Here is a 25,177-nt window from a genome sequence, read left to right as displayed (position 1 = left end):
AAAACTAAACTCACCCTGCCCCCGCTCCCAGTGACAAGGTGATCATTCATGCCTGTATTATTTTGTTACAACGCCCTGCAAATCATTCATCGGTCAGGGAGTGAAAGTATCATTCAGGGCTCACGGAACAAAAATAACGATTAGTTAAACAAACACAAATAAAGTGAAACATAGTGCAAAGGGCCAGCCCATGTTAGCAAGCTCCAGGACTAAAACATTGAGGCAGTTCTCATCTCTACGTGTTGAGGGAAGAAAGCTTGCTGTGTGGTAAATAATTTGAAGCTGCAGGGTTCTCGAATGTAGCAGATAAACTGGGAATATATTTTGCCTTGTTCAAGGTAGTCCCTCAAATATTTCTCAAGAAATTGCTCAAAATTTCTCACCTTTACCGAAGTCACAGGTTGGATTCCTGCTTTTACACAGCAAGCTCCCACAAATAAGATTCAAAAACAGAAGTTGCTGGAAAAGCTCAGCAGGTCTGGCAACATCTGTGAAGACAAATCAGCTTCAACACTAAATCTGTACTAGAAATAATGGGAACTGCAGATGCTGGAGAATCCAAGATAATAAAGTGTGAACCTGGATGAACACAGCAGGCCCAGCAGCATCTCAGGAGCACAAAAGCTGACGTTTCGGGCCTAGACCCTTCATCAGAGAGGGGGATGGGGTGAGGGTTCTGGAATAAATAGGGAGAGAGGGGGAGGGGGACCAAAGATGGAGAGAAAAGAAGATAGGTGGAGAGGAGAGTATAGGTGGGGAGGTAGGGAGGGGATAGGTCAGTCCAGGGAAGACGGACAGGTCAAGGAGGTGGGATGAGGTTAGTAGGTAGGAGATGGAAGTGTAGCTTGGGGTGGGAGGAAGGGATGGGTGAGAGGAAGAACAGGTTAGGGAGGCAGAGACAGGCTGGGCTGGTTTTGGGATGCAGTGGGGGGAGGGGAGGAGCTGGGCTGGTTGTGTGATGCAGTAGGGGGAGGGGACGAACTGGGCAGGTTTTGGGATGCGGTGGGGGAAGGATGCAGTGGTGGGAAGGGATGAGCTGGGCTGGTTGTGTGCTGCAGTAGGGGGAGGGGACGAACTGGGCTGGTTTTGGGATGCGGTGGGGGGAGGGGACGAACTGGGCTGGTTTTGGGATGCTGTGGGGGAAGGATGCAGTGGGGGGAGGGGACGAGCTGGGCTGGTTGTGTGATGCAGTAGGGGGAGGGGACGAACTGGGCTGGTTTTGGGATGCGGTGGGGGGAGGGGAGTCCCCTTCCCCCCACCGCATCCCCAAACCAGCCCAGTTCGTCCCCTCCCCCTACTGCATCACACAACCAGCCCAGCTCCTGCCCTCCCCCCACTGCATCCCAAAATCAGCCCAGCCTGTCTCTGCCTCCCTAACCTGTTCTTCCTCTCACCCATCCCTTCCTCCCACCCCAAGCTACACCTCCATCTCCTACCTACTAACCTCATCCCACCTCCTTGACCTGTCCCTTTTCCCTGGACTGACCTATCCCCTCCCTACCTCCCCACCTATACTCTCCTCTCCACCTATCTTCTTTTCTCTCCATCTTCGGTCCGCCTCCCCCTCTCTCCCTATTTATTCCAGAACCCTCTCCCCATCCCCCTCTCTGATGAAGGGTCTAGGCCCAAAACGTCAGCTTTTGTGCTCCTGAGATGCTGCTTGGCCTGCTGTGTTCATCCAGCTTCACACTTTATTATCAACATTAACTCTGATTTCTTTCCACAGATGCTGCCGGGCCTCCCAATCTTTTCCAGCCATTTCTATTTTTGTTTCTGATTTACAGCATCCGCAGTTCTTTCACTTATAATTACAAACCAGATTATTTGGTTTTATAATCTGGCCGGCCTGGGTGCAGTACAGAAAGATCCATCTCTGCTTTGGCTCTAATTTAGTGAAATGCAATTCATGTTTGAAGAAATAAGAGAAAAAAAATAGAATGTTTGTGTCTAAAATAGTGAGAAATTATTGAAAATTATTGTCCAGGGGGTTACAGTGATTTTATACACAAATATCAGAAAGTTAGCATGATGGTAGAACCAACAAATCAGGGGACAAGTTGGCTTATATGTGGAATGAACTGCCAGAGGAAGTGGTCGAAGCGGGTAAAGTTATAACGTTTAAAATTCATTTGGAATGGTAAATGAATAGGAAAGGTTTAGAGTCATAGAGATGTACAGCCGACCAGATATCCTAAATTAATCTAATCCCATTTGCCAGCATATCCCTCTAAACCTTTCCTATTCATGTACCCATCCTTTTAAATGTTGGAATTGTACCAGCCTCCGCCACATCCTTGTCAGTTCATTCCATATACACACCACCATCTGCATGCAAAGGTTGCCCCCAAGTCCCTTTTAAATCTTTCCCCTCTCACCTTAAACTTATGCCCTCTCGTTTTGGACTCCCCTACCCTGGGGAAAAGCGCTTGACCATTCACTCTATCCATGTTCCACATGAATTTAGAAACTTTTATAAGGTCACCCTTCAGCTTCCGACACGCCACGGAAAATAGCCCCAGCCATTCAACCTCCCCCTTTTAGCTCAAACCATCTAACTCTGGCAACATCCTAGTAAATCTTTTCTGAACCCTTTCAAGTTTAGCATCACCTTTCCTATAGAGCAGCAACATGACTTTCCAAACTCCTACACTCAATGCATTAGCCATTAAAGGCAAGAATACCCAACGTCTTCTTCACTAACCTGCCTACCTGTAACTCCACTTTCAAGGAATTATTGACTAGAAATGGGCCAAATGCAGGCAAATGAGACAAGTTTAGTTTGGGAAAATTGGTCTGCATGGACAAGTGGGCCAAAGGTCTGTTTCCATGCCATTTATGAATAATGACTCTGTGACTCATTGGCTTGGTCTTCTCATTGCCATCTGAGAAGGCAGACATGACCTTGGTCTAACAATGCCATCACTGGCAGCGTAGCACTCTCTCAGTACTGCACCAGGAGTGCCATCTTGCCCTTAATCCTCTAGACCCAAACCTACAACCTCTGTCCTCAGAGGGGAGAGTACTCCCACTGTTCCACAGTGCAAACAGTTTCCTGACTGAAGCTTCACAGGAACCAAGTTCAGAACAAAGATAATTCAAAGGAGTGAAAACTAACCAGCTATGTGTATTGGAACAGGTTTGAGGGATTGAATGGCCTTTTCTTCATCTTTCGGTCATCGCGGTAGGGTTTCATGGAATACAAAGGAATGATAATGATAGATTAGGGTAACATCGTGGCTTAATGGTTAGCACTGCTATCTCACAGCGCCAGGGACCTGGGTTTGATTCCAGCCTCGGGCAATTGTCTGTCTAGTGTTTACACATTCACCCTGTGTCTATGTAGGTTTTCTCTGGGTGCTCCGGTTTCTCCCACAGTCCAAAAATATGCTAGTTAGGTGGATTGGCCAAGGTAAATTGCCGATAGTGTCCAAGGATGTGCAGATGTCGGTGGGTTAACCTTGGGAAATGCAGTGTTAAATGGACAGGGGAGGGGCAGGGTTTGGAAGGGATGTTCCTCTTCGGAGGGTCAGCGTGGCATGATGGGCTGAATGGCCTGCTTCCATACCGTAGGGATTCTACAGATAGCAGAATAATTTCTGACTGTAACCTCAGTTGAAGTCTGAAAGAATCACTGAAAGCAATTCCACAGTCTCCATAAAAACCAAAAGTACTGCAGATGCTGTAAATCAGGAACAAAAGCAGAGTTAACATTTCAGGTCCAGTCATCAGACTTGAAATATTAACTCTGATTTTTTTCTTCACAGATGCTGCCAGACCTGCTGAGCTTTTCCAGCAACTTCTGTTTTAGTTCCACAATGTCCACGTCCAGCTGGAAGGGTTGCGACAATCAGGAGTGAGCAAGTGAATGATGGAAATAGGAGCTAAGAGCCAATGGAGTACGTATTTTCCAGGGATTTTCCTGCCATCAATCTGTGATCTGAACACAACTTGATTCTTGTATCCAGGCAGTCTCTCCCTGTATCTGATACAAATAGGATACATAGAAACATAGAATCAAAGAGCAAGATTTGGCCCTTAATGCCAATCCTACCATTCAATATGATCATGGCTGATCATCCAACTCAACTCCCTCTTCCTGCTTTTTCACTTTATCCATATCCTCAAGCCTACTGATCTATAATTCACTGTTTTCTCTCTGCCACCTTTCTTAAACAGTGGAGTTACATTAGGCACCCTCCAATCTATAGGGATTGGGCCAGAAGGTATGTCATTTTGGACGATGGCCACTAGAACGCCTGCTTTCTCTAGAGCCAATTCCTTCAGTGCTCTGGGATGAAGTTTATTGGACCCTAGGGATTTGCGTGTCTTTAATTCTGTAGTTTCCCCAATAACATTTCTCTATCTTTTAATTCCTCCTTCCCATTAGGCCCTGTGTTCCCCACAGTTGTGACATAGTTTTTATGTGTTCCTTTGTAAAGGTAATGTCTTACGAGACCACAGAGCTGCTCCCTCATTAGAGAGACAGATGACTGCTGGTGGTCTAGTTTCAGGGTCATCCTGCCTTAGACGAGGGCATAGTTGAGAAGGAGAGTCCTTCATGAGAATCCTTCATGCCACAATGCTGGCATCACTCTGCATTGCAAACCAGCCATCCAGCCAGCTGAGCTAACTGACCCAAAAACAGAAATAGCTGGAAAAATCCAGCAGGTCTGGCAGCATCTGTGGAGAGAAAGCAGAAACTAGAGTTCTGAAGAAGGGTTACTGGGCTCGAAACATTGATTTTACTCCACAGGAGCTGCCAGGCCTGCTGAGATTTTTTCTGGTTATTTCTGTTTTTGTTTCTGATTTCCAACATCTGCAGTTCTTTAGGGATGTTCTTGAGCTAACTGACCCCATGCTGTCATCTCTTTGTTCTCTATTATAGATTCTCCTTGTATCTAATACGGGCAATCTACATCTGTAATGGCACCTGATAGGTTATGATGGTAACTGTCCATGTGTGAGTTCAAAATTAGTTTAAACTGGGCCAGTAAATGTGCCTCTGAATGAATAGAATACTGAGCAAGGACCAATGAAAAGTTGAGTTTTCATAATTACATTATATATAGTTAATTCTGTGCAATACAGGAACTGAATTAGACTATTCAGCCCTTCATACTTCAGATTTCTGAAACCTTTCCCCATTTAGAAAATAGTCTATGCCTCGACTCTTCCAACCAAACTGCATAGCCTCACATTTTCCCATTTGTATTCCATTCGCCATTTCTTTGCCCGCTTTCCAACTTGTCCCAGTCCTTCTGCAGCCTCCCTACCCGTTCTATCTATATTTGTGTCATCTGCAAAAATCAGCTGCAATGCCTTCATTTCCTTTGTCCACATCATTAATGTATAATGTGAATAGTTGTGGTCCCAACACAGACCACTCTGAAACTCCACTGGTCGCCAGCTGCCATCCTGAAAAAGATACCTTCATTCCCATTCACTGCCTTCTGCCAGACGGCCAATGCTCTATCAATGCGAATACCTCATCCCTACCACAATGGGCTCTGATTTTGTTTAGCAGCCTCCTGGGTAACACCTTGTCAAAGGCCTTCTGAAAATGCAAATAGATCATTATCCACTCTGATGAAGGGTCTAGGCCCGAAACGTCAGCTTCTGTGCTCCTGAGATGCTGCTTGGCCTGCTGTGTTCCTCCAGCTCCACACTTTATTATCATTATCCACTGGCTCCCTTTTTTCCAACTCGCTCATTCCCTCCTCAGAGAATTGTAACAGATTTGTCAGGCATGACCTCCTCCTGATGAAGCCATGCTGACTCAGCCCCATTTCACCGTGGCGTTCCAATGCTCCCCTATCTCATCCTTAATAATGGACTCTAAAATCTTATCAATAACCAAGGTCAAGCTAACCAGTATACAGCTTGCTATCATCTCCTTCCCTCTCTTCTTCAACAGGCGTGTTACATTAGCTACTTTCCAGTCCTCTGGGACCCTCCCTGACTCCAGTGATTCCTGAAAGATCACTGTTAATGCCTCTACACTCTCCTCAGCTATCTCCTTCAGAATTCTAGTATGTAGTCCATCTGGTCCAGGTGGTTTATCCACCTTTAGACGTTTTGGCTTCCCCAACTCATCTTTACTCATGGCAACTACACTCACTTCTGCCTCCTGACTCTCTTAAAGTTTGAATATGTTATTGGTGTCTTCCACAATGAGGTTTGATGCAAAGTACCTATTCAGTTCCTTCGCCACGTCTTTGTTCCCCATTACTACATCCCCAGTCTCTTTTTCTGTGATCTAATGTCCACTCTTGCTTACCTTTTAGATACCTAAATAAAACTTTTGCAATTTTCTTTTATATTACTCACTAGCTTGCCCTCATATTTCATCGTCTCCCCACTAAATGCTATTTTAGTTGTCTTCTGCTGGTTTTTAAATGCTTTCTAATCTTCTGGTTTCCACTAATCTTCGCCACATTGTACGCTTTTCCTCTTTCAATACTGTGTGGAGCCGGAGGAACACAGCAGGTCAGGCTGCATCGTAGGAGCTGCCTCTCTGCTGCCTGACTTGCTGTATTTCTCCACTTCCACTTTGTATTGACTCTTATTTCAGCATCTGTAGTTCTTGCTTTCTCCAATCCTTTACAGTTTTCCTTTCATTTGGTCCCTGACTTAGCTTGTCAGCCTCATCCTCCTGTTAGTATATTTCTTCTTCCTTGGGATGAACTTCTGGTGTGTCTTCCAAGTTACCCCTAGAAACTCCTGCCATTGCTGCTCCACTGTTTTTCCTGCCAGGCTCCCCTTCCATTCAACTCTTGCCACTTCCTTCCTCATATCTTTGCAGTTACCTTTGCTCAATCGTAATGCCATCACATCTGCTTCCAGCTTCTCCCCCTCAAACTGCAGGTCTGGCAGCCTCCATAGTTCTGAAGAAGGGTCACTGAACTCTACGTTAACGCTGTCGTATGCTCTGTATACACATGCTGCCAGACCTGCTGAGTTCTCCAGCACTTCCTGTTTATCTCACTGTCAATTTAGAATGTTGAATCGTCTTCCCGTTTGTGTGTTTACATGTGTGCATGTGTATGTGTGTTAGTGTGCCTGTGCATGTGTGCGTGTGTTTGGGGCTGTGTGCGTGTGTTTGTGTGTGTGTGTGTGTGTGTGTGTGTGTGTGTATTGGAGGGTGTGTGTGTGCGTGTGTGTGTGTGTGTGTGTGTGTGTGAGTCAGTGTGCATGTGTGTATTGGGAGTTATGTCTGCGTGTGTGTCTGTGTGTGCCTGTCTGTGTGTCTGTGTGTGTGTCTGTGTGTGTGTGTGTGTGTGTGTGTATTGGAGGCTGTGTGTGTTGTATGTGAGTCTGTGTGTGTGTGTCTGTCTGTGTGAGTCAGTGTGCATGTGTGTATTGGGAGTTATGTCTGTGTGTGTGTCTGTGTGTGTGTCTGTGTGTGTATTGGAGGCTGTGTGTGTGTTGTATGTGAGTCTGTGTGTGTGTGTCTGTCTGTGTGAGTCAGTGTGCATGTGTGTATTGGGAGTTATGTCTGTGTGTGTGTTGATGTCTGTGTCTGTCTGTCTGTCTGTGTGTCTGTGTGTGTGTGTCTGTGTGTGTGTTGGGTGTTATTTGAAGAAGGTGTCTCTCAGTTAGTCAAGGCTCTGTGTGTATGTTTGCCTGGACCAATTTTCCCTTGGCCATCTCCAATTGTCTATTTTTGAATTTGACTTAAATTCTACATCTGCAATGCATTGTATCCCTGCCTTGCCAACTCACAAAATCCTTTATGCCTTGTTTGGTGTGAAAACCCTGAATCTGTAATGACTCTATGATTCTATAATCAGGCTTGCAAAAAACGAGGGTCAAAATGATTCAATTTGTACTTCAGCTGATAAGATTTAGTGAAAACTCCTGTGGTTGGTCAGTGGTGCTCCAGAGAGAGAATGAAGACCTATCCATCATCTCGACACGCACAAACACTCATCATCTTTAAAACCCTCAAACTGCTCCAGAGCTGTAAGGATCAGGTTAAAGAGTGCAAGATTAATGGGGAAGCTGTGCTTGCGATTGTTGTGGAGCAAGTTGTTTCAGAATCACTGCCAAATTATCACTAGGATGAGATCAAAGGGCCATGATTTAAATCATTGATCTGATATGAGGCTGAACCATGCTCTGTTTGTCAATGTTTCTAACAATCAAACAATAATCCATTATCATGTGGGGTTAAAGTCTGACCCAAATGGGCTTAATCTTCCTTCTGCACTGTCAAACTTAGACAGACTGTGGGTCAGTGTTCCTCACAGGGTTACATTCTCATTAATTATGCACACCCTGTGGCAGGAAACGGTAGGAAGCTGACAGACCTCATTACAAAAGTGAGCAATGGCCCCGATGCTATATTCAATGGGCTCCCAGAACCCTACTCATTCCTTGCTAGTCACCTGCCATGCTAGGTCCTGCCTATCAGAGGTGGGGGTGTCCACAGTGGGCAGTCTCCCTATGCGTGAGGCCATCCCTTTCCCATCAGGAGGTGTTGCACAGACCAGTCCCAAACTGTAAACGATCCACAGCCCCTGAGGCTGACTGTGACTACCGGGGCTTCAACGAGTCCATGTAGCCCCAGTATGGCAGACCGCAGCCCTTCTCACTCTCTGGGGGGCTCTGCTACTCAAACTTTGTTTGCTCTTCAGCTTCACATTGCTGATATGGAAAACCTCTGTGCGTGTGGGGTGGGGGCGGGTTTGGGCAGACAGCAGTGGTGGTGGAGTAGGGATTGCAAACGGGTTGGAAGGTCTCCTTCTAGATCTGAGTCGAGGAATGTTGGCCATATACAGCTCCCTGCAGTAGGCAGTGAGGGGGCCGCTCGGCCTGACTGCCAGCCCTTCATTCATTCCCAGCTGTCCTTAGAGTAGTGTGCACTCACACACTCAAACCTACCCCTGGCCAATGGGCAGCACAGGGACCTATAACTTCCAAAGGGAAATTTTAAATTGAATTCTGATCTTTTAAATATTGAGGGCTTCATTTTTGTTACAGGGGACCTTTAAAGGGACTGGCAACCTTCAGTCTGGATTAATTGGGCTCCATTTGTTGTCCCTGATGTATAAATTGTTTAAAAGAGCTCCCTGCAAGGCTGGAGCATCACTTGGCATTTTGGAGTGACCTGCCGTAGCTGATCCATTTGGCTCGGCATCCATTCCCCGGTCCATGTGCCTGCTGTTCCTGGTCAGCCTGTTTACGCTGCAACCTCCCTCCCTTCTTCATGTAACTTCACCTTCCAACCAGGCATTTCTGATCACAGCCTGACACAGACAAATCATCCTCAGTGAAGATAGAGCAGAAGCTACTCACTCTGAACAGCTTTGGGCACAACACCTCACCTGCTCTAAATAACATTTGGGATCAGCTTTTTCTTTCTCACTCGTGTAAAACCTAGTTGTGATGGGGAATTCTGTTGAGCTAGCCCTTCAATTATCCCGCAAGGCTCCCAATCCCTCCACAAGACTCCACCTACAGAGTCTGAGTGAAAGATCTCATTGTTCGCTGCATTAATGCATTTTCCAAGTGTAGGAACTCACCTTGATCCAACGTCACCAAAAAATCAAACATGTCCAAAGATGAGCAGGTTGAGTGGATTGGCCATGCTACATTGCCGATAGTGTCCAGGGATGTGCAGACTAGGCCGGTTAGCCTTGGGAGATGCAGGGTTACGTGGATAAGGTGGGGGGAGGGCTTGGGAGGGATGTTCCTCTTCGGAGGGTCAGTGGTCAGGCCTTGATGGGCTGAATGGGCTGCTTCCATACTGTGGGGATTCTACAGATAGCAGAATAATTTCTGACTGTAACTTTAGCTGAAGTCCTAATGAACCATCCACTGCTGCTGAAGTCACAGCAGGAACTTGAGGAAAACCATGGGAATCAATTCCACAGTGACCATAAAAACCAAAAGAACTGTGAATGATCTTTGGAGGGTCAGTATAGACTTGGGGCTGAGGGGTTGCTTCACACTGTAGGGACCGTATTCTATTCTTGAAAAGGGGTCTGAATGTGACGTTATCTCATCTGTCGGTAGTTCTCGTTTTTCTAAATTACTGAAGTTGCTCTGGACTGCGTTTATGGCTTTGTATTGGACCAAACACTCTCTGGTTCCTCAGCAATACAAATTAATCTCTTCTGGTTTTTCCTTATGGCCCAGTGTAACGAGAGTGTTATACAGTAAAGAGCATGTTATCGCCCAAGTTGTGCAATATTTGATCTGCTTATGAAATGACGCAGAGCAGGAACTCCCGAGATGGCGGTTGAGACCCTAAGTTCAGTAGAAATTTTGTGGCCTGACCTTGGAGGCAGAAATGGTCACTAAGGAGCTCTGACCAAGTTGCATCAACTCCTGGCATTTGCTTCCCCAGTAGGCTTCTACTCTCTATTCCCTTGACTCCCCCCCACCACCCTAACCCACTCACAACGCTCTGATTGCAGACTTACGTCAGTTTTCAAACCTCAAACCACAGGAAAAGGCACAGAGTGAGTGTTACTCAGAACTGAATGTGCGCTGTATCTGACCTGGTCATGGTACACTGCAGACCAAGCCTTGTTCTCTACCCAACCCATGTCATAAGTAACAACATTTCTACATTTACTAAGAGTATTTCAATTTTAAAACTAAATATACAACTAATGTAAAACATATTACACATGCCCCTGCCTTTCCCATCATTAAAGTGAAATGTATGTCAAAAGTACAAATCCAGTAAGATCTGGTTGAATTTGAAGAAGAGAGTTGCTGGAAGGTGGGATTAATGTTGATAGGCCAGTGCAGATTTGATGGGCCAAAGGGCCTCTTCTGTGTTTTATGACTCTATTGGTCTATTTGAATTGCAATGGCTTCTTCAGTCTTTTAGAGAGGAAGGTCTCGGACATTGAAGCCAAACACCGGACCGAGCTGGGCTCAATGAGGAAGGAGAAGGAGCTGCTCCAGCAGCTAGTGGGTCACCAGGTCAATGCCATCCGGGAGCTCGAGAAGCGCCTGCTCACAGCCAGCAGCAACAACAGTGGCCTCCAACAGCAGCAGCTCAAACTCCTCGAGACTGTTCGTCACCTCATCAGCCTCATCACCCAGGGCAAAGGTAAGCAACAAGAGAGGCAGGAGTCGTGGGCAAACCATGAGCTGGTGTCTCAGCTCTGTCAAACCCTAAAGAAATCGGAGTTGGAGTCAGACATTGGATGAGCCCTGACCCTAACCCTAACCCTAACCCTGACCCTAACCCTAACCCTACACCTAACCCTAACACTACCCCTAATCCTAACCCTAAGTCTAACCCTACCCCTACTCCTAAACCTAACCCTAACCCTAACCCTAACGCTACCCCTACCCCTAACACTAACCCTAACCGTAACCCAACCCCTAACCCTAAACCTAACCCTAACACTACCCCTAACCCTAACCCTAACCCTAACCCTAACACTACCCCTAACCCTAACCATAACCCTAACCCTAACACTACCCCTAACCCTAACCATAACCCTAACACTACCCCTAACCCTAACCCTAACCCAACCCTAACCCTAACCCTAACGTTACCCCTAACCCTAACCCTAACCATAACCCTAACCCTAACCCTAACCCTAACCATAACCCTAACCCTATCTGCGCATTCAGGTGGATGCAAATGATTTCATCGTATTACTTCAAAGAACAATAGAGGCTTTCTCCTGGCGTCCTGGCCATTATTTATTCCTCAAGCAACATCTCCGAACCTTCATGATCTGATCCTTAATCTCATTGCTATTTGTGGGAGCTTGCTGTGAGCAAATTGGCAAACTCATTTCCCGACAGTACATCAGTGTCTTCGGCTTGGGATGTCCTGAGGCGGCGACTGATGCTATGGTAATGCAAGTTCTGTCTTTATCACTCCACGATGGTTTATCTCATATGCTTTTTGTGTGATCTTTCTGTGCACAAATAGGCTGCCACATTTGAGACTATTCACTGGATGTGATGCGATTTAAAATGTTCAAGGATTTGAACAGTATGGTATACAAGGGAGTTAATCCCTTAAGGCAGTTGTTAGGTCTGCTTGGAGCTATTTGTCAGGGTTTCTGCTTTCTGTCACTATCAATGATTTCCATCATGAACTGCCCATATATGGAGATAGAATGCAGTCAAAATGTACAGCTCAGAAGGAGGCCATTTGGGCTATCAAGTCTGTACTGGTTCTTTGAAACAGCTATCCAATTAGCCCTACCTTATTACCTTTTAAGCCCAATCCTTACAGAATCTCCTTCTCAAGTATTTATTTAATTCCTGTTTGAAAGTTATTATTGAATCTGCTTCCACTACCTTTTCAGACAATATGTTCTGGATCATTCCAATCATTGTGTATTATCCAGAATTTCAGTGGAATATTGACATGTACAGCCTTCATGCCACCTTAAGGTGTACGATAGATGTTGGCCTTCCCACAGACACCTGCAATCTTTGAATTCAAGATGAGGATAAGGCAGAATCTGATTCCAACGCTGCGACCTCTCTTGTCAAACACTTCGATGCGTCTCTCGTAGCTGATCAATCAAAACTGATCAATTAGAGACGCTGAAGGATTCCACAGAGAAGAAAGGAGAAATCTTCAGGAGAGAAGAGAAATTTGATGTTGATCAAAATTAAAGACAAACAGGAACATATTGTGTGGGCAATAAGATTCCAAATGAGCGTGAAGAACTAAAGGGAACCAGGCACAATTCAATAAAATTGGCAAAGTGTGTTCCCAAGACCATTTGAAAAAAAAATCTTGCACTGAGATTAATTTCTAGATTGAGGGAATTGCCAAGTCTACAAGTCATATTAAAATAATATAGAGCCTTTGTTTGACCAGCTTGGAGACCAGACCTAGAGATTGTGAATAAAAAATAGTTGGAATAAATCCAATACAGAATTCAGGAGAAACGTCTTACCCTAAAGTAGGAGCAGTTTAACACAAATAAATACACGAGGGAACGAGCCTGAGAGATGTCGTTCTATAGATTGTTACTGTCAGCGGTCACTCAGAATCAATTGATAGTGGAGAAAGGAAATTTCCAGCCTGGGTTTATTGAGCCATGTAGCTCTTTCAGTGCTGCAGACTTGGCAAAATTCTATTAGATACCTACATAACTAGCTACTCATCACAGCCTGAAATGTTGGGCACTTGACTTCATAGAATCTCTACAGTGTGGAAGCTGGCCATTCAGCCCATCAAGTGTACATCATTCCTCTCAACAGCATCCCACCCAACCCTGTATTCCCATGGCTAAGTGAGAGTTCAAAGTGAGAGGAGGAAAGTTTAAGGGAGATATGCGTGGAAAGTTCTTTACCCAGAGGGTGGTGGGTGCCTGGAGCGCGTTGCCAGCGGAGGTGGTAGACGCAGACACGTTAGCGTCTTTTAAGATATATTTGGACAGGTGCATGGATGGGCAGGGAGCAAATGGACACAGACCGTTAGATTATAGATGACAGGTTAGACAGAGGATCTTGATTGGCACAGGCTTGGAGGGCCGAAGGGCCTGTTCCTGTGTTGTAGGCTTCTTTGTTTCTAATCCACCTAGCCTGCATATTCTTGGACACTATGGGTAATTTAGCATGGTCAATCCAAATTATCTGCACATCTTTGGACTGTGGGAGGAAAGCCAGAGCACCTGGATGAAACCCTTGTGGACACAGGGAGAATGTGCAAACTCCACACAGCCAGTCTTCCAAAGGTGGAATCGAATCCAGGCCTCTTGCACTGTAAAGCACCAGTGTGAACCACTGAGCCACCTTGTCACCTTGACTTGCTGTATCAATCAATACTCTGGCATGTCACGAGATGTTAGAAAGGCCGGCATCATCTCTCACCTTGTGTTTGCAGAGTGTCGAGTATAAATGTGCTGTGCGAAACATTGTAAGACTGTTCTCCCAAAACTGGAGCTGGAGCTCTTTTTTTTTGGCTTTTTTGAGAGAGAACGTTTAATTTGGTCAAGGGTCAAGTCCCAAGTTGCTCTCAGTGTGTATCTTAAGCTTTGGCTTAAAAAAGAAATTTCATTGGAATGAATTCCTGAGCAACAATTGCAAGATAAATAATAACGAGCCAGAGCATACAAACTTCAACAGCTTGTATTTATCACGAGAATGTGGGTGTTCACTCTCACCCCAGGTTTCTGACATGATTCATTATCTGATCTAAGTCATTGATAAAAGCTGATCTGTAGGTTCTGCCGCTGACATAGTTTGCTGCTGTTTGTTGGCGTGGTTTTACCAACCCTGAGCACTCACAGTAGAAGGTCATTCAGGAAGCTGAAAGGGATGGGGGATGATTGTGGCACTGAGTCTCATTGTTGAGACTGAGCTCGCTCCTATTTTCCTCATGGAAGTTAAGTTTAATTTCCTTCATGCTTTCATGGGATGTTGGCACTGACAAGGCCTGCATTTTTGCTCAACTCTAGTTGCCCTTGAACTAAGCAGCTTGATTTCAATTTTAAATTTTTACTTAATTTTGAATGTTGAGTATGAGACAGTTACGCTTTTGTTAAGCAAAGATATTAAGGGGCCTGGCCCAAAAGCAGGTGTATGGAGTAGGCCACCGATCAGCCATAATCTCAAGCAGCGGTAGAACAGGCTCAAGGGACTGAATGGCTTACTCCTGTTCCTATGATCCTACATTTCTATGCTTGGAAACACGTGTAGGCCAGATCAGGTAAGGAGAGCGGCTTTTCTTCTCCAAAGAGCATCAGTGATCCAGATGGTTTTGTACTACAAGATGATAGTTTCATGGTCACCATCCCTGAGACTCTAATCTCAGAGTAAAGGGTCCCACATTTAACACAGAAATGAAGAGGAATTTCTTCTCTCAGAGTGTAGTGAATTTGTGGAATTCTTTACCAAAAAAGGGCTGGATCATTAAGCATATTCACAGCTGAGATAGACAGATTTTTCATCAAGTGAGGGAATCAAGGGTTATGGGAAGTGGAGCTGAGGGATCAGATCAGCTGTAATCTCTTTGAATAGTAGAGCAGAATCGATGGGCTGACTGGCCAACTTCTGCTTTAACACCTTTTGGTCTTATGGTCTATTCCAGATTTATAATTTCAGTTAACTTCTACCAGTGGCTGTGAGAGGATTTGAGCTGAATGCCCTAAAGTGAAACATTCACCTAGTGCTGTATGGTTCACTCCATCCACTGAGCTTACCACGCACCGCCATATACCTCTTACAGTAGATAACGCTTAGTCCCGTGAGAATTTTTAGCATGGTCCTGATTGTCTGAGGGGTAGGGGTGGTCAGAAAGCAATTTTTCAATATACAGGTGCTGGTTTTTCAGTTTTTTTTAGGAGATAGAGTAGAATAACAATTTACCATTTTTTAAATGAAAAATACAGTGTAAAGTTTCAGAACTTCAGTTTGCCGTACCATTGTACCTGTACTAATGGCATTCGTCATGGACACAAAGGAAAAAAAGAGTAAAAATGAAGGCAAAGTTAATCAAAGTTCATCAAAGAGATAGAAAGAACTGCAGATGCTGGAGTCAGAGATAACACAGTATGGAGCAGATCCTCTGGCCCAACTTGCCCATGCTGACCAGATATCTTAAATTAATCTGGTCCAATTTGCCAGCATTTGGCCCATATCCTTCCAGATCGTTCCTGTTCATGTACCCATCCAGATGCATTTTAAATGTTGTAATTATACCAGCCTCCACCACTTCCGCTAGCATCTTGTTCTATATGGGCACCACCCTCTCCACAAAAAAGTTACCCCTTAAGCCCCTGTTAAATCTCTCACCTTAAACCTATGCCCCTCTCATTTCGGACCCCACCAACCTGGGGAAAAGACCTTGGATATTCACCCTATCCATGCCCCTCATGATTTTATAAACCTCTATAAGGTCGCCCTTCAGCCTCTGATGCTGCAGGGAAACTAGGCCCAGCTTATTCATCCTCCGACCTGTGCAATGTCCTTGTAAATCTTTTCAGAATCCTTTCAAGTTTCACAAAATCCTTCCTACAGCAGGGAGACCAGAACTGCATGCAGTATTCGAAAGTGATCTCACCAATGTCCTGTAGCTTCAACATGGCCATGACAACAGCAATCGCCCACACATAAAGGCAATGCTGTCATGTTAGCGATGCTCATGCCTCAGAAACAAATGCAAAGGAAGATCCCAAGTCTGGCTGCACCTTATAGAGCTGGAAATGAAGGAGAATGCTTATATTAGACTTGTACGTCCCTGTTATTTTTTAGCTAGATCCTACATTAGCTAAATAAATCACTTAGGGTAAACTAACTTGACAAATGACTCTTATCAAGACTCTCTTTACTTCTAATGAGACTTGGTTCAGCTGAGCTCTAATCCAGGCATTGTGTGAGATGATTGAAGTGACTGACATCCAGGAAATACAAAAATGTTTTGCTTTACCAAGTGCGTCATTCTAAACGTTCTAAATATACAAGATGCTAATATCACTGCAGTGGAGAAAGGAAGAAATGGCAAACAGATTTGCATTTCCGTATCGCCTTTTATAACCTCAAAATGTTCCAATCCACCTTCCAGCGAATGAAATATTTAAAAGATACAGCAAACGTTATTGTAACCGGCACCTTATGAACTGGTACTCCTGATAAACTGGCAAAAATTATATACCTGTAGTTTTCTATATTTTACTGGTATTTACTGTATTATTCTGTTGATTATTATAGTTTTCTTAATTTATGTAAATCAATGTAAATATGCTTGTGGCTCAATCAAATGGCCACACGAAAGGTCAACAGTTGATTCAATTTCGAGTCAATTTCTCTTCAAACGCTGCAATCTACCCAAATGTCTGCATAGTTAGTTGAGGGTACCAGTGAGAGGGTAAGTTTTATTTCAGGCAAAGTTGCATTATTATTTAAGGTATTTGTGCTGTAAATTAAGTATAGCAGTGATGTGCATACCCTCCACATTAAGTTTCTATTATTTAGAGTGTGTTTTTACATTGATTATGTGGGCCTGTTGATTATCTGGAATATTTGATCAGCTAGCACTCTCCTGGTCCCGTATGTGCTGGTTAATAAAACGTTTGCCGTATATTCACTCTCGTGATGTGGGGGCGTGATGCAGCCAACCTTTGCACAGCAAGATCCCAAAAAAACCAATGTGATAACTACCAGATCTCCTGTTTAAATGTTGTTGGTTAATGGATAAGTACTGACCCAGGACACCAGCGAAACCCTCCCCCCAGCCCACCACCACTCTTCTTCAAAGTAATGCCCTAGACATGGGAGTCAGTGTCAGACAGGACACACCCTCCTGTTGCCTCTGAAGCTCTCACTAATGGCTCCAAATTTGGAAAAGAAATATAGCCACAGAAGAATTTCAGCCTCAGCTTCATGTAACACTCCCCGCTGTCTCTCTAAAGACTGTCTCAGAGCCGTGTGAGTGATGAGCTGTTCAGTTCCTGGCCTCATCCATACAGCTACCAGAGTTCTTAGGAATTGGTACGTTTGATAACTCGGACTCACTGTTTGTCAATCGAGAACGAGCAGGTTTTGGATGAGAGCTGGTGGATGAGTCAGTGATGGCAGAGGAGCAACAGCTCCTGCCCTTGACTCACTCAGAATCACAATTGCACGTCAAACCCTTGCTGAGTGCGTTGTGGTAGAAACGGATCAGGGTGTGCAGCAACTGGGGTCACTGAGGATTCCTGCAATTAATAAAAGGTGGGCACTTAGGCATTTTGCTTCTAGAGACTCTTCCACACATTCACTGAGACCATGACTGACTTGTCTTTGCCTCACCTGTGCCCTAAATACCTTTAAAAATCTGTTAATGTCAGATTTAAAATGAATGATTTATTGAACATTAATTGCCACAGAAAGTTCCAAATCCTTAACGAAATAAATGTTTCCCAATTCCGCTCGAGAAGTTTGATTCAGTTTTAATTATTTCCCCATGTCCGAACCCCGCCCCCCCCCTCCCCCACCACAGGAGTAATTTCCCTGGAATAACAATTCCACTTTATGCCTTCAGAATCTTGTATTCATTGGATTTGGAAGTGACAGTGTTGGACTGGGGTGGAAAGCTTGTGACTTCAATTAAACCCTTTGGACTGTAACCTGGCATTATGTGACTTCTGACCTTGTACTCATTGGATCTTAGAAGCATGAGAGGCAACCTTAATTGAACATACAAGATTATTTGGGGACTTGAAAGGATAAATGTGGAAAGGCTGTTAACCCCTTGTGGGAGAGTCCAGGGTCAAAGGACATAATCTCAGAATAAGGGATCACCTAGCTAATGCAGATATGAGAAGGAATTTCTTCTCTCTGAGGGTAGTGAATCTATGGAACTCTTTACTGCAGAGGATTGTCAAGGCTGGGTCATTGAGTATATTCAAAGCTGTGACAGGCAGGTTTTTAATCAGTGAGGGATCAAATGTTATGGGGATAAAGGAAGGAAAATGGAGCTGCAGATTGTTAGATCAGCCATGATCTCATTGAAAGGTGGGGTAGACTCAATGGGCTGAATAGCCAACTCATGTTCCTACATCTGTTTGAAATAACTTCAAAGAGGGTGGTATCCCATCACTAAATCACCCTTTACTTATGTGGGGAGAGTCCTTGACACTGATCCAGCTTCCTCAGAGCCAGGTCTCACCGTGAGCAGAACTTCTGGCACGCCTGTTTTTAATTTGTCAACAAGGGCTCCCTGATTGAACCAGATTAACAGCCCCAATCAGGGAACTCCCATTCCATGAGGCCTCTTTGTGATCCTGTGACAGCCACTACACCTAGGATCTTATTCATCTCAGGCTGGTTTAACCCTTATTCACTAACCACAAGTGCTCCCAGTTCTGCTGAGTTTCACCAGGACTTTCTGTTTTTATTTCAGATTTCCAGCATCTGCAGCATCGAATTGACATCAATCAGGTTTCTCAGTAGTGATTTGAGCCTAGAACCTGATAGTTTTTAACTTTGTCTTTTCACCAACTAATACGTGAACCTATAGGGATATAAAAACCAAGACCTACAGAGCAGTGCATTATGGGAGATCTGTACCGTTTGTGATGTTGTCTTTTAAGAGAGCTTTAAACTGACAGTCCCTCTGCTTGTTTCAGATACATCATGCTCAGGCACTCTTTAGAAGAAGAGCAAACAAGTTCTCCCTTATTTCCGAGCAAAGTTTATCCATCAACTAACATCCCTGAAACAGATCCTGGTCATTGTCACGTTGCTGTTTGTGGTGCACAGATTGGATGTAATTTGCCTTACAGTACAGCAGTGACTGCACCTGATTGGCTTTAAAGTGCTTTGAAATGGCCAATAGTTAGGAAAGGTGCTATATAAATACAAGTTCCTTTCTTAGGAGAAGTGGAAAAGGGGTTGGATAGATTCTTGGAGGTTTTATCATATGATGTAAGCCTTCTGCCCCTCAGCAATTGGTCGCTTAGCAAGTCCATTCCCACAATGCACTCCTACACTCGCACCATTGGAGGCCTCGCATGTCCGTCCTGGCATTTCCCACAGCCAGTCAGAAAGTGCCCAGTCTTTTCATTACCTGACTAGACAACACCAAGCTGTTTCTTGTGTTTTCTTCCTTTCTCCATGAGGGATGGAAGAGAATGTTTGTGCAATGGCCAGTTAGTGTCCTGCCAGCAGTGTCTTAATGATTCTCTCCTGGCAACCATGGGATAGCTCTGGAGAGTCAGAAACCTGAAGCAGGATTGTTCCTTCTGATTCCAGTGTTTACTTGAGATGCTAGCCATGGTCCAAGCCTTTGTCCTATCCTCTTTCCTCCCGCTTAAGCCCTAACCTCACCCTCAGCACCTACCAGTATGGCCACCGACCTGGAATCCATTTCTCTACAAGCTCCAGAGTGTGAAACCAGTGATACTTGCTTACAGTTCACATTGGCCCAATTCATACACTTCAAAGTGGCACTCCAATATGACTGGTGTGTTTACGTACAAGTTTCATTGCTTGTTTCATTTGGGAAGACCTGGCTACTTCATGCCAAAATCAAATTTTAGACTGACCTTCAGCTTCTTAGTTAAGCCACATGCTGCCTCCCATTGAATCCCTACAGTGTAGAAAGAGGTCATTCAGCCCATCAGGTCTGCACTGACCTTCTGAAGGACATCTGTCCCACACCCAACCCATCCCAATAACCATTTTGTTTTCACCATAACTAACCCACCTAACCTGCATATCCTTTGGTGAAATTTTCTTTTAAGCACAGCCAATCCACCTAACCTGCACATCTTTGGACTGTGGGAGGAAACCAGAGCACCCGGAGGAAACCCACGCAGACACAGGGAGAATGTGCAAACTCCACACAGACAATCGACTGAGGCTGGAATTGAACCCCTCAGTCCCTAGTGCTGTGAGGCTGCAGTGCTAACCACTGAGCCACTGTGCACCCTGCCCATGTGAATTTCCACAGCAATAGAATCAATCCCCTCAGGACTGAAGTGACCCAGAGAAAGGTGTGCTCCAGATGCTAAGCAGTGGTTTCGGGTTCAGTCTGGATTGAAGGTGGATTGGATTGATTTGAAGAAGGATTTAATTGAAATGTATTACCCTATGACTGTCCTGGGCAGAATGGGTTAGAAAGACTTCAGTCACTTCACCAAATGGTCTATAACAATACAGCATCAATTAAAGTCATTGGAGGAAAGATTGCAGGAGGAGGTAGAGTCTGGTGATTAAAGAGAGTATTTTCCCAAATGTTGGTAGAGTCACTGTCTGATAGGATGGATGAGGAAGTTTAAAAAGCAGTTGAATATGAACCTGAGGTGCTGGAATGTACATGACTATGGACCCTGAGCTGGAGGGTGTGATCAGGTTCAAATAGTTCTTTTTCAAATAGCACAGATACGACAGGCTGAATGGGCAAAATGGTTTAGAATCCTGTATTTTTTTTCAATGTCTGCCACTTGACACTTCATCTAAATGTGGAACTTCTTGCTAAACCATGTCAGCATTTTGGGCTATTCATTTGATTACTCCAAAAATAATCTCCACGTGACCTCCATAGCATTGAGAAAATCACTGCTCACCAATAAAGTAACCTCCTGACATTTCGTGTACACTCCTGTTAGACAATAGTTTGAGACAACAGGAGTGAAAAGAAAGACTTGGATATGAAACACATCTGAACATTTAGCTTTGTCACAGGGTGAATGGCGGTGAAATAGAATTCCCTGCTTAAATTCGTTATAAAAATATGTCCAACTTGAGCTGTCCCATGGGTCATTTGGTATGTGTTACCTTGGGAAAGTGCTTTAATACATGAGTGAAGTATGGGTCAGGAGAGTGACAGACTCCCGGAGTTAGCTATATATTCAGCTGCTTGTCTGGAGATTTCTGAAACATGCTCAGAGATTTATTAATGGCTCACATTTCCAAGACTGGCTGAAAGGTCCACGACACCACACTGCTCCAAATCTGTGATTTGGAGACCTGAAAATCCAAGAGGCCATAATAACAATAAAACTGCCTTTTCCTGAGTGAGGCTGGGGCAAGATTCTGTCTCTGCTATCTCTTTTCCCCTTCATTGATCCGTAAAAAAAGTCTCTAAGTAAAATTAAAATATCATTAATTACAGGTGGATATTATTTGAAACATATTAGTTATCCATTAATATAGCTTACTTTCGCTCATCCTTCAGTCCAGTACTTTCTCAAATGCCCACACTTTTTCCCTTCACCTTTTCAAAATTTAGGAGCAGGATATCAAACTGTTTGATCAGATTGTAAAGGAGATGCAGTCAATTTCTGCACCTTGTTCCTCTACACTCTTACCCATCGAAATAATCTACTCTTCCATTTTGACAGGTCCAACTGACCCTGAGCTGTTTTCCCTGTGATTCTTCTTATCAGGTGTGGGCATTGTTGCCCAGGCTAGCCTCTGTTACCCAACCCTAATTGCCCTGAACTGAAAGGGCCATTTGGAGGGCATTTATTTGCCAAACACGTTACTGTGGCTCTGGGGTCAATGGAAGGCTGGTGGCAGGTTGCCACAATGGATGATCACTATAATCCCATTACTGATCCTAGATTTACAGTCCAGGGGAGGGAGTGATGTATTGTCAATGTTAGGGATAGTAAGAACTGCAGGTGCTGGAGTCAAGATAATACAGTGTGGAGCTGGAGGGACACAGCAGGCCATGCAGCAACAGAGGAGCAGGAATGTTGCTGTTTCAGGTTGGTACCCTTCTTCAGATTTTTGGGTCCTAACCTGAAACGTCAACTTTCCTGCTCCTCTGATGCTGCCTGGCCTGCTGTGTCCCCCAAGCTCCACATTGTGTTATTATTGTCAATGTTCGCCTGAGTAGTACAGAGCCCCAGGCTAATGTACTGGAGACATGAGTTTGAAACACAAGAGGGCAGAAGGTGAAATGTGAATTCAGTTCAAAATTTGTCTAATAGTAACTACTGAACCATGTGTCACTTATCATAACTCCCATCTGGTTCATTAATGTGACTTTAGGGAAGGAAATCTGTCATCCTCAATGGGTCTGGCATATACGTGACTCCAGACACACAGCAATGCAGTTGGCTCTTGACTGAGCTCTTAAGTGGCCCTAGACGGTCATTCAGCTTAAGGATGACTAGGGTGAGCAACAAATGCAGGCCATCCATACAAGAAAAAAAAACAAGTTTCAAGCATCTAGCCCCAGTCAGAGACTGAACATGTGCAAAAATACTCACCCCCTGCAGCTGCCTTCACTTTATGAAATTGAGAAGAATGAAATGTGATTGAATTGAACCTTATAAACTTCTTAAAGGGCTTAAGATGTTAAGAAAATGTTGCACTAACTCAGAAATCTGCAATGCCAGATCATTGTCTCACTTCGGGCTGAAGACCGTGTTATGAAGAGAAATGTCTTCACCGAGAGCTTGGTGAATCTTTGGAATACCCAACCGCAGAGGCCATGGAAGTTCAGTAATTGAGTATGTTCCAGCCTGGTGTTGGTAGGGCTTCACTCACTAAGGGAATCAAGGGGCTTATGGGGATAATGTCAGAAGGTGGAGATAAGGAGGAAGACCAGCCAGATGACAGATTGGGAAGGGGATGCAGTGAAGTGGCTGAATCCAGGTCCTATTCCTTATTTCCTTTTCTTATTTTCACCTGTTTTCTGAACTTAAATCCAGATTTCTAGCATGTGTAATCTTCGATTTTTTTTTCTCTGCCGGCTCTTTAACCTAATTCTTTGTCAAACAGCTGTTGGTAAAAAGGAAGATAAGATCTTCAGAGATTGTGCAGATGCCTTGCAATCTGGGGCCAATGTGAGTGGGATTTACACAATCCACATTGAGAACATGACAGAACATCGGAAGGTAAGTAGCTGCCAAGACTCTGTACTGTTCAGTAACAAGTTCCTTTCTGTCACAGGTTACTCTTCAGAACTCAAGAAAAATCTCCAGAGTAATGAAAACATTAAAATGTGATTCGTGGAAAAGAAATGTTCCCTTGACAGTTAAAATTCATTCAGTCAAAGCTTTTGGCTTCTTTCCCGTTACGGGCTATTGTCAGGTGACCAATGGCAAGCTTGTCAGGAGAATGGGACCGTTAATCCAGGGAGCCATGTGATTATTACACCAGGGACGTGACCAACTAAAGTTGGCGTGGTGTACGGGTGAGTGTGGAGTTGTAAGTTGGAAGCAGGCTGGGCTTTGAAAGAGTTGAGGGATTTACCCCAATGGACTATTTCCAAATGGGGACTGGCCCAGACACTTACAGAAGGAGGGAAAGATCCCATAGCTTGCTCTTGGCTCTTGGCCTTTGACCCCTTGTTCACTGGCTGTGCTTCAGCAGCAAGTCCCTGCTTTTACCGTTTGGTTCTAGTCAGCAGAGGTTTTCCTCGTTTTGATTTATAGTAAGTCAGTCGCTAATTGCTCGCCATTGCTCAGATTTTATAAGAAAATGAGATAATAATATGATAGCGTGTCACAGCCTCCCGTTACGTGCCAGGTGAGTTTGCTGAGGCCAATATTGAAATGTGTAAAACCAAAACACTGCTGATGCTGGAAATCTGAAACAAACACAGAGAGCTGGAGAAACTCAGCAGGTCTCGCAGCATCTGTGGAGAGAAGAACAAAGCTAATGCTTTGAATCTGGTCTGATTCTTCTTCCATTTTACAGGGGAAAGAATTATGGCTGTGAATGCATGTTTCATTTTAAGATATAGGAGCAGAATTAGGCCATTCAACCCATCAAATCTGCTCCACCATTTGATCGTAGGTGATACATTTATCAACCCCTTTCTCCTGCCTTCTGTCTGTAACCCTTGAACCTGTTAATAATCGAGAACCTATCTATCTCTGTCTGAAATACACTCAATGGCTTTGCCACCACAGACCTCTGCAGCACAGTAGCTCAGTGGTTAACACTGCAGCCTCACAGCACCAAGGGCCCGGGTTCAATTCCAGCCTCAGGCAACTGTCTATGTGGAGTTTGCATGTTCTTCCCATGACTGTGTGTTTCTTCTGGTTTCCTCCCACAGCCCAATGATGTGCAGGTTGGGTGGATTGGCCATGCTAAAGTTGCCTGTAGTGTTCAGAGATGTGTAGGTTAGGCGGGTTATAGGCAGATGGGTCTGGGTGGGATGGTCTGTGTGTCAGTGGGGATTCGTTCAGCTCCACACTGTAGGGAGTCAATAAGTTGCACAGATTAACCACCCTCAGACCGAAGAAATTCCTCCTCACCACAGCTCTAAAAGGTCATCCCTTCACTCTGAGGCTGTGCCTTGGGTCCTAGCCTCTCCCACTAGGTGGAAACCTCTTTAAATGTAGAATATACAGCATAATTACCGGCCCTTCAGTCCACGATGTTGCACTGAATAAGAAACCAAATTAAACTAATCTTTTCTGCCTCCCCTTGGTTTGAATCCCTGTATTCCTTGCATTTTCATGTGTTTATCTTAAAGCCCCTTAAATGCCCCTTTTGTATCTGCCTCCACCACCACCCCTGGCAGCATGTTCCAGACTCCTGCCATTTTCTGTATAAAAAAACTTGCCCCTCGCGTCTCCTTTGAACCTTCCCCTTCTCACCTTAATGCATGTACCCCAGTATTAGACATTTCAACTCTGGGAAAAAGATTCTGCAGTCAACCCTTTCTATGCATCTCATAATTTTATAGACTTCTATCAAGTCTCCCCTCCATGCTGGAGAAAATGCCCTGAGTTTTTCTAGCCTCTCCTTATAGATCAAACCCTCTAGTCTAGGCAGCACCCTGGTAAAC

General features: G+C 44.5%; 1 protein-coding gene across 1 annotated transcript in view; it reads left to right on the top strand.

Moving 5' to 3' along the window:
• angpt4 (angiopoietin 4) overlaps positions 1 to 25,177 on the top strand; it is a 121,613-nt gene that overhangs the window by 57,980 nt on the left and 38,456 nt on the right. The window contains exons 4-5 of the mRNA XM_048550112.2: positions 10,836 to 11,068; positions 23,158 to 23,273. Of these exons, the coding sequence (XP_048406069.1) occupies positions 10,836 to 11,068; positions 23,158 to 23,273 (349 nt within the window). The remainder of the gene's footprint in view (positions 1 to 10,835; positions 11,069 to 23,157; positions 23,274 to 25,177) is intronic.

This window comes from Stegostoma tigrinum, chromosome 19, assembly GCF_030684315.1.
Source record: "Stegostoma tigrinum isolate sSteTig4 chromosome 19, sSteTig4.hap1, whole genome shotgun sequence".
Classification (NCBI taxonomy): Eukaryota; Metazoa; Chordata; class Chondrichthyes; order Orectolobiformes; family Stegostomatidae; genus Stegostoma; species Stegostoma tigrinum.
The sequence above is the reverse complement of the archived record's forward strand: the minus strand, read 5'-3'. Positions and strand labels throughout refer to the sequence as shown.